The sequence below is a fragment of the Seriola dumerili genome, unplaced genomic scaffold (genome assembly GCF_002260705.1).
Source record: "Seriola dumerili isolate Sdu_G_001 unplaced genomic scaffold, Sdu_1.0 BDQW01000226.1, whole genome shotgun sequence".
NCBI lineage: Eukaryota > Metazoa > Chordata > Actinopteri > Carangiformes > Carangidae > Seriola > Seriola dumerili.
In genome coordinates this window covers 3,872,756-3,888,458 of record NW_019174481.1, presented here as the reverse complement: position 1 = coordinate 3,888,458, position 15,703 = coordinate 3,872,756, and the positions used below count along the sequence as shown (strand labels likewise).

General features: G+C 35.7%; 1 protein-coding gene across 1 annotated transcript in view; it reads right to left on the bottom strand.

Annotated features, from left to right (window-relative positions):
* Positions 1–7,554: 7,554 nt before the first annotated feature.
* Positions 7,555–15,703, bottom strand: part of LOC111228941 (SPRY domain-containing SOCS box protein 4-like) — a 46,401-nt gene continuing 38,252 nt past the window's right edge. The window contains exon 3 of the mRNA XM_022755060.1: positions 7,555–9,948. Within this exon, the coding sequence (XP_022610781.1) occupies positions 9,821–9,948 (128 nt within the window). The 3' untranslated portion in view covers positions 7,555–9,820. The remainder of the gene's footprint in view (positions 9,949–15,703) is intronic.

The following is a 15,703-nucleotide window of genomic DNA, read 5'->3' as shown; positions in this document are numbered from 1 at the left end:
TAAAATAATGAGGCATAAAATGTGAAAAAACGTCATAGTATAGTAAGGCATAAAACGTCAAAAAAACATCATAATTTATTAAGGCTTAAAATGTCCAAAAAATGTCATAGTATAGTAAGGTATGAAACATCATAGCATGGTAAGTCATAAAACATTTTAAAAAACATCATAAAATAATGAGGCATAAAATGTGAAAAAAACGTCATAGTATAGTAAGGCATAAAACGTCAAAAAAAACATCATAGTTTATTAAGGCTTAAAATGTCGAAAAAATGTCATAGTATAGTAAGGCATGAAACGTCATAGCATGGTAAGTCATAAAACATCAAAAAAACATCATAAAATAATGAGGCATAAAATGTGAAAAAAACGTCATAGTATAGTAAGGCATAAAACATCAAAAAAAACATCATAGTTTATTAAGGCTTAAAATGTCGAAAAAATGTCATAGTATAGTAAGGCATGAAACGTCATAGCATGGTAAGTCATAAAACATTAAAAAAACATCATAAAATAATGAGGCATAAAATGTGAAAAAACGTCATAGTATAGTAAGGCATAAAACGTCAAAAAAACATCATAATTTATTAAGGCTTAAAATGTCCAAAAAATGTCATAGTATAGTAAGGTATGAAACATCATAGCATGGTAAGTCATAAAACATTTAAAAAAACATCATAAAACAATGAGGCATAAAATGTGAAAAAAACGTCATAGTATAGTAAGGCATAAAATGTCAAAAAAAACATCATAGTTTATTAATGCTTAAAATGTCGAAAAAATGTCATAATAGAGTAAGGCATGAAACGTCATAGCATGGTAAGTCATAAAACATTTAAAAAACATCATAAAATAATGAGGCATAAAATGTGAAAAAACGTCATAGTATAGTAAGGCATAAAACGTCAAAAAAAATATCATAGTTTAATAAGGCTTAAAATGTCCAAAAAATGTCATAGTATAGTGAGGCATGAAACGTCATAGTATAGCAAGGCATAAAACGTCAAAAAAAACATCATAGTTTATTAAGGCTTAAAATGTCGAAAAAATGTCATAGTATAGTAAGGCATGAAACGTCATAGCATGGTAAGTCATAAAACATCAAAAAAACATCATAAAATAATGAGGCATAAAATGTGAAAAAAACGTCATAGTATAGTAAGGCATAAAACATCAAAAAAAACATCATAGTTTATTAAGGCTTAAAATGTCGAAAAAATGTCATAGTATAGTAAGGCATGAAACGTCATAGCATGGTAAGTCATAAAACATTAAAAAAACATCATAAAATAATGAGGCATAAAATGTGAAAAAACGTCATAGTATAGTAAGGCATAAAACGTCAAAAAAACATCATAGTTTATTAAGGCTTAAAATGTCGAAAAAATGTCATAATATAGTAAGGCATGAAACGTCATAGCATGGTAAGTCATAAAACATTTAAAAAACATCATAAAATAATGAGGCATAAAATGTGAAAAAACGTCATAGTATAGTAAGGCATAAAACGTCAAAAAAAATATCATAGTTTAATAAGGCTTAAAATGTCCAAAAAATGTCATAGTATAGTGAGGCATGAAACGTCATAGTATAGCAAGGCATAAAACGTCAAAAAAAACATCATAGTTTATTAAGGCTTAAAATGTCGAAAAAATGTCATAGTATAGTAAGGCATGAAACGTCATAGCATGGTAAGTCATAAAACATTAAAAAAACATCATAAAATAATGAGGCATAAAATGTGAAAAAACGTCATAGTATAGTAAGGCATAAAACGTCAAAAAAAACATCATAGTTTATTAAGGCTTAAAATGTCCAAAAAATGTCATAGTATAGTAAGGCATGAAACGTCATAGCATGGTAAGTCATAAAACATTAAAAAAACATCATAAAATAATGAGGCATAAAATGTGAAAAAACGTCATAGTATAGTAAGGCATAAAACGTCAAAAAAACATCATAGTTTAATAAGGCTTAAAATGTCCAAAAAATGTCATAGTATAGTGAGGCATGAAACGTCATAGTATAGCAAGGCATAAAACGTCAAAAAAAACATCATAGTTTATTAAGGCTTAAAATGTCGAAAAAATGTCATAGTATAGTAAGGCATGAAACGTCATAGCATGGTAAGTCATAAAACATTTAAAAAACATCATAAAATAATGAGGCATAAAATGTGAAAAAACGTCATAGTATAGTAAGGCATAAAACGTCAAAAAAAATATCATAGTTTAATAAGGCTTAAAATGTCCAAAAAATGTCATAGTATAGTGAGGCATGAAACGTCATAGTATAGCAAGGCATAAAACGTCAAAAAAAACATCATAGTTTATTAAGGCTTAAAATGTCGAAAAAATGTCATAGTATAGTAAGGCATGAAACGTCATAGCATGGTAAGTCATAAAACATCAAAAAAACATCATAAAATAATGAGGCATAAAATGTGAAAAAAACGTCATAGTATAGTAAGGCATAAAATGTCAAAAAAACATCATAGTTTATTAATGCTTAAAATGTCAAAAAAATGTCATAATAGAGTAAGGCATGAAACGTCATAGCATGGTAAGTCATAAAACATTTAAAAAACATCATAAAATAATGAGGCATAAAATGTGAAAAAAACGTCATAGTATAGTAAGGCATAAAACGTCAAAAAAACATCATAATTTATTAAGGCTTAAAATGTCGAAAAAATGTCATAGTATAGTAAGGTATGAAACATCATAGCATGGTAAGTCATAAAACATCAAAAAAACATCATAAAATAATGAGGCATAAAATGTGAAAAAACGTCATAGTATAGTAAGGCATAAAACGTCAAAAAAACATCATAATTTATTAAGGCTTAAAATGTCGAAAAAATGTCATAGTATAGTAAGGTATGAAACATCATAGCATGGTAAGTCATAAAACATCAAAAAAACATCATAAAATAATGAGGCATAAAATGTGAAAAAACGTCATAGTATAGTAAGGCATAAAACGTCAAGAAAACATCATAGTTTAATAAGGCTTAAAATGTCCAAAAAATGTCATAGTATAGTGAGGCATGAAACGTCATAGTATAGCAAGGCATAAAATGTCAAAAAAAACATCACAGTTTATTAAGGCTTAAAATGTCGAAAAAATGTCATAGTATAGTAAGACATGAAACGTCATAGCATGGTAAGTCATAAAACATCAAAAAAACATCATAAAATAATGAGGCATAAAACGTCAAAAAACATCATAATTTATTAAGGCTTAAAATGTCGAAAAAATGTCATAGTATAGTAAGACATGAAACGTCATAGCATGGTAAGTCATAAAACATTAAAAAAACATCATAAAATAATGAGGCATAAAACGTCAAAAAACATCATAATTTATTAAGGCTTAAAATGTCGAAAAAATGTCATAGTATAGTAAGACATGAAACGTCATAGCATGGTAAGTCATAAAACATTAAAAAAAAAACGTGATAGTATAGTAAGGCATAAAACGTCAAAAAAACGTCATAGTATAGTAAGTCATAACACATAAAAAAAACATCATAAAATAATGAGGCATACACCCAGAAAAAAAGGTCATAGTATAGTAAGGCATAAACCTTGATTGAAACATCATAGTATTTCAAGGCATGAAACATCAATTTATAGTAAGGCATAAAACATAAAAAAAACATCATAGTATGGTAAGGCATAAAACATCAAATAATGTAACGTGAAAGAAATGTCATATTATAGTAAGGCATAAAATGTCATAAAAAGAAACCTCATGGTATATTAAGGAATAAAACGATAAAAAAGTTTTACGGTATAGTAAGGCATAAAAAGTCATAGTATAATTTGACATAAACCGTGAAAAAAACATCATAGTATAGCATGGCATGAAACATCATTGCATAGTAAGGCATAAAACATAAAAAAAAAAAAAATTCTAGTTTATTAATATATAGCATACATCATAGCATAGTAAGGCATGAAATGTTACAGTACAGTAGGGCATGGAAGCTAAAAAAAAATTTTCATAGTATAGTAAGGCATAAAACGTCAAAAAAATGTCATCGTATAGTAAGGCATGAAAAGTTATAGTATGGTAAGGCATAAGACATAGTCATATTATAGAAAGGCGTAAAATGTCCATAAAATGTCATAGTATAGTTAGACATAAAACTTGACAGAAACATCATTGTATAGCATGGCATGAAACGTTATAGTATAGTAATGCCTTAACCGTCAAAAAATCGTCATAGTATAGCAAGGCATAAAATGTCAAAAAAATGGTTATAGTATAGTTAGTTATAAAACGTGAAAAAAATGTCATTGTATAGTAAGGCATGAAACGTCAAAGTAAAATTGTCATAGTATAGTAAGATATAAAAAGTCATATTACAGTAACGCATAAAATAGTCATACTAGTATGGCATAAGAATTTCATAGTACAGCAAGGCAGAAAAACCTCATAGTATAGTAACACATAAAAAGTCATAGTATTGTAAAGCATAAAAATGTTATAGTTTAATAATTGTTTGTTTTTTTAATTGATTAACACTGTCAGCTAAATGTGGAGTAAAATCTACAATATTTCCCTCTGAAATGTAAGGGAGTTTAAAGATATTTACATTAACAGTGACATGAACTTTGCTATTAGGACCTTGTTTCCTTGTCATTCCTGTTTATTTTGTTGTTTCAACTCATCTCTTTCTGTGTTGGAACCACCTACACCCCTCCTCATGATTGTATTTGAGGGAGCTCTTTGTTGATTAATTATAGGAGTTCAGACGTTGTAGTGTGTGTTTGTGTGTGTGTGTGTGTGTGTGTGTGTGTGTGTGTGTGTGTGTGTGTGTGTGTGTGTGTAGGCTACAAATGACTAATTCTCAGAATAAGAATTCTGTGCCTCATTTTACATCATCACCTCCACAACAACGTGACATTTTTCAGGATCTTAAGGCAAAGTGGGATTTTCTTCTTCCCTCAATGTATCTATTTATTCAACATTTCTATTGGTCACTGAAAGTACTGAAGATGTGAAAGCAGCTCAAGCCAAACCGGCCTCTGCAGTCCCAGATGGTCACAGTCATAACAGTTTTATCTGACAAGTGCATTGGCTCAAACGACCACGTTGGCAGCTCATAATGTTTATTTCTCTCAGCATATTAGTTCAGTGAGTCACTTTTTATGTCAAAACTAATGACTGAGAGGTACAATATTAAAGAACATCGCCCATGTTTATTTTGACATTTCTCTAAATCATTGGTTAATCAGAAACACTTGGAAAATTATCATGTTTTTCATTGTCTTTATTCCCACTCTGAAGGCAAACTCACCTCCCTGTGTTGTGTTGTGGACCCCTTTTCACACCTCAGCTTCCTGTCAAAGTTCCAGAATAGAAAGTGCAGCTTTGCTTCCTTCTGCGAGCATCAGGGTTAAATGTTTATAATGAAACAAATTGAGCAACAGTGTCTCTGTGTGTGTGTGTGTGTGTGTGTGTGCAGCATTTGGGCAGACACAGATACGCTACATGGTGTGTTTTCCTTCACTGTTATGTTCAGATATTTTATTGTGTTTTGAAGTATTTTATACACGTGTCCTCACAGTGTAAATATTGTCTAAATGTGCACATTGTATATAAAACACTGGTTCTTGTTAGTGGTGGAAACATAACTGACTACATTCTTCAACTACTGTAGACTTACCTGTACTTAACTTGAGTATTTCCATTTACTGGCAGTTCAAATTTTTACTCCACTACATTTATCTGACACCTGTCTGCTGTTACTGTTTATTTACAGATTTTTCATATGAAACACCATATATTCTGAAAATGTAAAATGCATTCTTGTAGAGTATACCAGCAATGAAAAAAGTAGTTAATATTAGCTTTACCTCAATATTAAAATTGTGTGTGTAAATGCACCTTTGATAATAATCCAATAATACTATAATATATAATATTACAACAGTCTAAAATGGCTCATACATACTCAAAGTATAAAAGTAAAAAAAAAATCTAATCATTTAGCAAATAATATAAACTGGAAAAACCTGGAGCTTTTGCATAAGGGAACTTTTGAATACAGAACTTTAAGTACTTTGATTAAAGTGCTATTTTATGTTACGGTACTAGTACTTTACTAACTGAGGGATTTTCCACTAGTGCACCTGAAATTGAATAAGTTAAGAGAAAAAGCTGTGTGCTGCAGTTTTCCCTTGACAGGCTGTGTTCCAATACATGTTTGGCCGGGTTATAGAAAAAAAAAAAAAATCAGAGAAGTTGGGTATCTTCGAGCAGACATATTGTTTAAATATGACTTTAGACTGCACTGTCAGTAAGCTGGTGTTGGTTTATTGCCCACTGTTGTCACACTTAAAAACTCTGTTATAAATCACTTGGTGCTCTGTTGTGCAGCCTCATCAAAGTTTAGCTCCTGTGTTCTGCAACACACTTTCCTCTCGAGTATTCATGTCAGCGAGTGACTCGCTGTTTGTGACCAGGCTGTGTTTCTGGTCCTGTTAAATTGTGAGTGATTGATCTATAGTGTCATGATGGTGATGCAGGAGCATCATTACACCGTCTGTCCGCTATTGATTTTCCAAACACCCATCCCCTGTGTGTTTAGATATTGTGAGCCAGACCTGATGATGCCTTAGTGCAAGTCTGATCCCACATTGTGCAGCAGAAATATGAAGCCTGTAGCCACACCAGCTATCACTAATGCCTGCGCTCTCACTCTGTGGTGCCCTGCAGCTGCAGATCTTACTTTTAGACTCAGAGTTGAGCTGTATTCACAGCTGCAGGAGCTGATGAGCCGAGCATTAGCTGTTTACCTTCTGAAGTGGAAACTGCACACTTGACAATTGGGAGAACTTACGGCCAAATAGTTTATGGCCCAATTTTCCTTGCCAAGGCCTCCCTCGGCAGATTAAACGCTCCCTCAGACACAATTAAAGATGCTGAAAGTGTGTCAGCCCCAGTTGAACCATCAGGCTCTTTTGCATCTTACTGCAGCTCTCTCAGTTTTTTATGTTTCAGATGTATTTTTGGATGAATTCAATATGCTCATTTTAGTAAACATTCCTAGAAATCATCAGCTGTGATTTTTTGGGAAACAGAATTAGCCTAGAAAAGGTGAAGGGAAAGAAACACGAAGAATATTTTGGAGAGATTTTTCAAATTCACTTGGCTTTTATTCACATTTCATTTCTGTTGACATCTCAACTGCACTGCCAGTCCATACATTCTACTACTTCTCTGAAATGGTCCTTTTCTCCCCATCCTAACTGATGGAAACAGAGGTAAGACCACCACCATCACAAATAATAACAATAATAATTATAATAGTAATAATAATAATAATAATAATAATAATAATAATAATAATAAAAGCAGCATTGAAGAAACTAGTTTTGATTTCTCTCCCTTCGTCACCAGCATCTTTGTATTACATTTACCTGAAAGTAACCATCACTGATCAGTCAAAAAAAAAAACATAGAACCAGCTTGTGATAAATAAATATCATCACCATCACCACCATCATCATCATCATCATCATCATCATCATCCTACCATCATCAGAATCAGACTCCACACTCACAATAATATTAACAATAATAATAATAATAATAATAATGTTGGATACAAACTCAGAAGTAAAAAAAAAGTGACTCAAGCCTTTTTTAGGAAAGAAAACATGGTAGGTGTGTGAATATGTATGTGTGAGTTTGTTTGTGTGTGTGTGTGTGTGTGTGTGGTTGGGCGTTGGTCATGTGCATCCTGTTCTGAGCCACTGCAGTAGCAGTAATGTTCCTTCGTCCTGCTCCAGCCTTTACAATAGATCCAGAGAGTCTAGATCTGCCCTGGTCCTGTTTGCTTGTTTGTTTGTTTGTTTCCTTGTTTGTGGTCATTAAGACAGTTGTGCAGAGAGCAGACAGATACTGTCTGGTACCAGTGAGCTACAGCAGGGTGCTACAAACAACAGCAGGTGAGGCTCCTCTTAGGTTACACTGCGGCAGGCCACGACCCACAGCTCCTACAGACACATTCATTCACTCCATGGCTTAGTATGAAATACTTTGGTCATGATTGACATCATAATACATGGTTTAGTGTCCTGTGAGGAATGTTTCTCAGTGCAACTTAACACTTGTTTAAACAGCGAGCGGTTTTGTCCCATTTGTTTCGGTGATAAAGCCCCTTTCAGACATGCAGCTCCGCGTGTAAAAGCCATGACCACGTTCTTAATAAGCTGGACCACGTGCCACTGCTGCATCACCTCCCACACAGTGCGAGTCTTAATTGAATATGCTCACATTAATGTAAAAAGGCTGCAGGAGCACAAAGTGTGCACATGAAGAGATTAAAATATTTTCTCATTAAGCTTCTTACTATGTGCGATGGGGACCCACAAGACAATTCTGGTTATTTCACATTAGACATTTGTGTTTTTCTTCTTCAGTGTGTTCTTCCGACGTGGTTTGAGGTTTGCAGGACTCATCTAAAAAAAAGCTGATACTTCCATCCAGCCAATCAGAATTTAGCAACATTTGTGTTAAAATCTTACAGTTGATGGGTTGTTTGGTGACTGTCAATCAAATCTGATCAAACCTCACATGCACAGTCTTGATAAAGTAGATTAGTTGAGTTTTTGAGTGTCAAACTCTTAATAAATAACCTGGAAATAACATGTTTTTTTTCCACTCTGATTATTAGCTTGTGAAAGTTACAGAGAAATATTTCAAGATCTGAAGGTCTTTTTTCCACATTTTGTCAAGATTAATCTTATTTCAGATCAGATTATAAAAACTATTTTATTTCCCTTTGCAGCACAGGGAAACAAACAGGTAAAAACAAAAAAACAAACAAAAATAAGCAGTTCCAGTATAAAACATGCCACACAATAAAATAAATCTCAGAAAAAAAAAAAATAAATGATTAAACTGATGTGTGGGATTTCAAGCTGACAATCCTTAAGACATTAATGGCAAAATGAATTTTAAAATCCATAATTTGCTTCCTTCATTATTCTTTAACTCCACTGTTCCTCCTCCAGCACCAGGTGCTGACAGGTGCTTTAACTGATAGACGTTACTTATTCCATGTCTGAAAAGGGCTTAACTATCACCGAATGTCTGCATAAAGCCAGGAGATAAGTTAAGTCTCTTGTGCTAAACTTTGCATACACCCTGCAGCCATGTTTTGATCTACTCTGTATGCAGTGTGAGCTTTTGGTCGGGCCTGAGTCATCACATAAAAAGGACATTAGAGCTAGAATCCTCTTAGACGTCTAAGACTCTGCAGCCTGTCACCTGTACCAGTGGAAACCATGAATACACACTATGGTATCCAAATCAATGATATGGTCACTGACTGTTCGTCAGAAAGGCCTCCAGGGATAGGATTAGTGTGCTTTCTCGGCGCAGTTTTTATTCTCATCACTAGGTGGCGGTCTTTGTTTTTACCACCGTCTCTTTCACCACTTAACCACACCGTGCCATCAGGGGATGGGCTTTCTTTCTGGATGAGTGAGACACTGATGGGATACCATCATCAATAATTTATTTCAAGTCCAAAACAAATGATAGAGCAGCTCGAAAATCCAAAAGAAGCTGGTGCTGTCCTGTCCTTTGTGTGAAAGCCTGGACCTCCACTGTGAGTTCATCCACCATCTTTCATTCCATCTTCGTATAAATCCATCTTTTGTTGAGCCTCGGCACTCTCAGTGTGGACATTCTTCCATCCATCATCCCCTCTTTGCACCTTTTAATTCATGTCTTTCCTCCATCCAGCTGTAGACTCTCTGGTGGTCTGGTTTGTGTCCTTGTACTCTGCTGGTGTCAGTCACTGGTATTGGAGGTAATTTTTGAGGGACTGGGGCAGGGGGAGGCTCTCGATCTCCTGAAGCCGCTCCCGACCCAAAGCCAGACGGGCCGCACGCCGGCACAGGTCCATCAGAGGAAGAGGCTCGGCTGGAAAGAGGGAAGGAGAGAAAGAAACACTTCAGAAAATGTCTAATATATCATTTAAAAGTGCGATTAATGAGCGCATGTAGTATGTTATAAATGGATTTGCCTTCATGTTTGTGTTTATACTGGCACCTCTGCCTTTTATATATGCATAATCCATCTTTATATTTGTTATGCATGAATAAAGGAGAGCCAGAAGTAGAGGGGCAGACAGAGTGATGATGCACACCTTTAAATATTCAAACCTCTTCCTCCTCCCCACACACACACACCACCAATCACCTGTTTCTGATAGCTTATACAGACACATCACTTTGAACTCACTGAAACCAGGAAACCATCTGTCACTCTGACTTTCTATCCTGCTGAAAAGCTTCTTTTCATCAAACTGTTGGATTGAAAAAATAAATATTACAATTTGCTCAAGAATTTTCGGGCTTTTGTGTGGAAGCTCAGTGCTTTTGAGGGTCACTTTTTCCTCCGTACTGTGAGCTCCTGCTCAGCCCCTTCACTGACCTTCATCTTCACATGAGGGTTAAGGAGGTAACAGATGCTGGAGGCTGCGGTCTGAGCTGCAGGACACACAGACCACAGAGAGGAGCAGGAGGAGGACAAAGAGGAGGAAAGACTAAGGTGCTTTAGAAGAAACCTGAGTCTGAAATGTCTTGGTGTTATTGTCTCTGCTGATCTTGTCCTAACTTCTATCTACACAACTCCCAAAATATCAACCCAACCCAAAAACTATTTACTACATGCATTTGCATGGACAATATATTGGCTGATTTTTGCTCGGCAGGATGTATGGTTGGGTTTCCATTGGAAGTTTCATAATGTAGATGTATCTGACACTAAAAAGTTTCCTAGCAGCACTTTTCTTTTCTCTTATTGTTACACACGAGCAATGTAGAAAACATTCAGGCAGCAGCTTCTAAGTGCTAATTGTTTCTTCTTCCATTTAAAATGACAGACATCACCGCTGGCTGGATTATATTAGCTGTAGTTAAGTGATGTTAATTCTGTAATGGAACAGTTATCTGGTAAATGTGTCTGAAGATGGTGTGAGTGTTCTGTAGTTCAACAGGATCGACAGAGTGGTGAGTCCTTTCTAGAGAAATGATCTCACTGATCCCTTCAGGTCACTTTCAGCAGATTGTTTTTTATGTGGATCACATCAGTATTTTGACCTGATCTACTTCACAGCTCTGCAGTGGGACCTCCGGTACCTGCCTGAACAAAATAAATAAAATACAAGAGGTGTGAGAAGTAAGCATGCTACAGCTGTTATTTGAATGTGTCATATTTAATTAACATTTTTAATGAGCATTTTCTTTTGACGCTCGTCTCATTTTAGCTAAACTCAGTTCAATCAAATGTTTTCGTAGCCCAACCCTATCGGCACATGTTGGCAGGCAGGTAGTTCATCCACCAGAGAGCACTGACATGTCTGTTTTTCCAACCTCTTTATATGCTCAGTGCATATCTTAGCCACAATTCTTGAGAAACCAATATCCGTATCAAAATTGTTGTTTTAAACAGTCAAACAGGGCATGTGGTGACACTAATTCCAGATAAGTGTGACTGATGATGACCGACACTGACTGTCACTGATGTCATTAGCTCAGACAGGATCTGAGGAGTTCTTGTGAACTAGTTGGATAATAATAAATCTTGGCTTCTCTGTATCTCAAAACTTATCAGAAGTAGAAAAGATGAGTGGGATTATTTTTTCAGTTCATGCTAATTCAGACTTCTGCCAGTGTTAGGAGCCTTGCTCCGTAGCTTCCTCCACTTGGATTTGATAGCATCATCAGTTTCATTCAATAGTAATGACCACGTGTGATTGGTTTAATTACACATCATTACCAAAGATGAACTCCATGATCCAACAACCAACCAACCCCTCCTAAAATTCTTCCACCTGAGGAAACACTCACACAGTCCGGCACATACTGTACTGCTTGCACGCACGGATTACTGCACTGCACTGTACACACAACAGCCTTTGGACTAAGTGACCCCCACAACAACACAATGCCACCCAACCATCATCAGTGGAAGAAAATGCAGGGAAATGGAGAAATGGAGCAGAACAGCAACAATGGAAGCCATTCAGATGGAAAGAGGGGAGTCAGAAACAGTGGGAATTGAAGGAGGGGGGCTGAAAAAGATTCAAATTCAAACAGGAAGAGAGAAAAGAAGAAGAAAAGTTGAAGTGTAATTGTGTAAAGTTGCAGAAAAAAGAATGTCAGTAGACGTACCCTCTGTGACAATGTCTTTATCTTGGAACGGGCTGTAATTAGTGGTACACATCATAATTTCGAGGTGTGAAGTGCTTTGTGCAGATCCTGAGCAACATAAAATCAGTTTCTCCCTGCTGTTCTTGTTGAGTAAAAAACACATGCTGCCATCACCTGTTGTAATTCTGGACGTCCTCTACTACCTGCACCGCTGTGCGTGTGTTTGTTCAAGGTTAAACCAACAGGAGCAAGCACAGCCCAACCCCACACACACACACACACACACACACACACACACACACACACACACACACACACACACACACACACACACACGTCCACTTCATCTCTACGCGTGTGTCCTTGCGGTGTGACTGTCACATTAATGCTCATCCACGCTCGCCACAGAAACAGCTCTTCACTTCTGCACAGTTACAACAGCACGACGGCAGTGTTGAGTTTTACTTTGACCTCTCTTTGACTCTCAATTACGCTGCCATTATGAGAGCTGCTCTCATCACATTAATATGAAATACTGTAGATGAATGCTGTTGAATGCTTACATCAGCATCAGGTACAGTCAGTGACTCACACAAGGTGAAGCATGTATATTAAGGCTGCAATTGATGATTACTCTCATTATATTTTTTTGACCGATTATTCGTGTAATCTATAAAATGTCAGAAAATAGTTAAAATGCAATTTCAAGTAATGCAACAAGTAATGTCCTCAAATTACTTGTTTTGTACATCCAACAGTCTCAAATTCAAGGGTATTTGATTTACAGCAACATTAAACTGAGAAAATGCTTTGATCTGAGTATCAATCTGAGCAGCTGGAACAAGCTAATGTTTGGCATTTATGAATGAATAAAAAAAATTCTGTTTAAAAAATGACACAACATGACAGCGCACATACCCACAGTGTTAACCAGCTATAATATGCATAATAAAACATAATGACCAATAAAAAACTAATAAAGATAATTATACAGACACAATCCACAAACTGTGCTAAGACCAGTTGGATCATAAAATAAATTGTCATTTCCCTTTAAAGTTGCTTGAAACTTCAGTCAGAAAACTATGCATGGGCCAGAGGACGACCAAAATTAATAATCTTCTGGAGACTGACCGATCAATTCATCAACTTATCGTTTCAACCCTCATGTCTATCCACACATACAGAATGACTAATGAAGAGCAGCTCACGGTGGTTCAGATTATTGTTAGACTTTAATGTAGTTACAGTGTGAAAGCTCGTAAACAGAGCAGCCTCTCGTTAACAGCTCTAAATATAGAGCCAACAGAAATAAACATGTGATGGTAAGATGGCTTTATTGCCTCCCTGGCTGATGACCAGAGACCAACAAAGTGTTTCTGACACCTGCTTTTCATTGCCCTCTTTGTTACAACAACAGAATATAAAGCTAAAGCTGCTCTGGAAAAGAGTATTTGTATACTTGAAATCTTAATTATAGGTAGAATCAGAACTCAACTTGAGAAAAAGTCAGCGAAAACACAACATGGTGTCGAAAGACCATTAAATCTCTGTATGGCGACACACAAACGTATGTTTTTATAGGCACAAGCCTCATTTCCCTTCACAGACATTTGGCTCATTAGCTCCTCTGCAGAAAAATTGTTGTTTGTTCTGCTGAGTAACAGAGAAAAGCCACAATGTGAGTGAACTGAAACCACAGACTGGATATGAAAATGTCAATTTGAGGTTATTATGGTTACAACTATTTTTGAATCCTAGCAAGTAAGTGTTTGTGTGTGTGGTGTGGATGATGCGTGCATGTGCCTTGTCAAGGGGAGCAATTTTGTACCAAATCCAATTAATTTGAGCACGCTCATAGGCTCTTTAGTGCCTAGTTATGTGGAGACAGTTTCCGCAGACAACACTGTGGTTGCTAAGAGGAGAGTGCAACTGTCAACTCTCTCTCTCTCTCTCTTTCTTTCTTTCTGTCTTCCCCTCTGGAGAAAACACCTGGGTGACTTCAAATAATACATGATATGAAATAAGATGAATAATAAAGCTGAAATAGTTAAAAACATTAGTTTTACTGCAATGTCTCTGCAGACAAAATAGTCTTAATTAGCCTGTGGTACTGACAGAAAAAGGAAGAAATGAAAATACACTGAAAACTCCAGAAGTAATTTCTATGTCAGAGTGAAGTAAAGGAACCAGAGCAGCCCTGTTTCATCTGCCAGATAATATTGAGAATACCATATTCATAATGCATTATCAATACCTTCACAATGAATTCTAATGATTACCGAATGTATTATAATAGCCTCTATAAGCCATTATCATGCTGTGCATTAAGATATCTTATTGATGTCTTACATATGACAACAGCCACAAAGAGCCATTGAGCATAAAGTGTAAAGTAGCAGTGGGTTCGTTATAGAGATGCTCCTTTCACACACAAGTAGTCACTTGAGTTGTTGCTGATATATAACTAATTGATTTTAGCAGCATTAACTGCCTTCACACTTGAACCCCGGCACAACGGATTATAAGCATTTGTTAATTTGAACCTTGTACATTATGAATCATCTTACACCATCTTGTGTTACAGTGTGTTATGTGGGTATGTGCAGTATTATAGATCAAAGGTGTGGGCCTAGGGAAGAAGTATAACCCAGGTCTGTGTTGATAATATTATTCTAGCTTTAGGTGATCCTGTAGCTGCTAGTTGTTATAAGTTGGAATCATCTCCACATTTATCATCGACTGCCCTCCAGATTTATATAATGGCCTTTTATTGCATTATACAAGCAATTAGCTGGCTTTAATGACTTCTATTGGAAATCCCAGTGCATTAACGATAGGATTTCATTCTTAATGACACATTTTCTGTCATGTTTTTTCCCATAAGCATCCCCTCAAGCTAATGAGGAGATTTACTGTGGATGATCGGCGCTTGGTCATTTACCTCTGCATCATTACACATTCTGTGCGTTAAGAGAATTACGCCTCAAAATGCTGCAGGACTGAACATCATCACTATGGGTACAAAGATCTACCTGTTCACAAAAGACATATTACTTCCCATTACATTTGTACAGTCTTTAAAAGGATGAATAAGATGCTCCAACAATAGAGAGCGAACTTAATGTGTCATTTGAGATCACCGTGTCTTCAGATAATAGTGAAATCAATCTTATCAGGCAAAAATTGAATTTCTATTTGAGCTTTGGGTTGTCTAAATGATCTTAGAGTGTGAGTCAGATCTAAGTGGCTGTTAACACTTGCATTAGAACAGAGTTTTCTCAGGTCAGATAAGATCTGTTTCTATAGCATTATCCTTCACTGATCTCCGTAGAGCTGAATTAAAATTTGTTAGTTAAATTGTAAAATGAATCCAGAACGGCCCCTGTGGGAATACTGGCCTATTACTGCATTTAAAAAAAAAAAAAAAAAAGTTATTAACAAGACTTACGTGAAGAACGTTCTCTCTTTGTTGTTTCTGAGCTCTTGTTCAGGCAAATGTTGGCAGCACTCACTGGGAA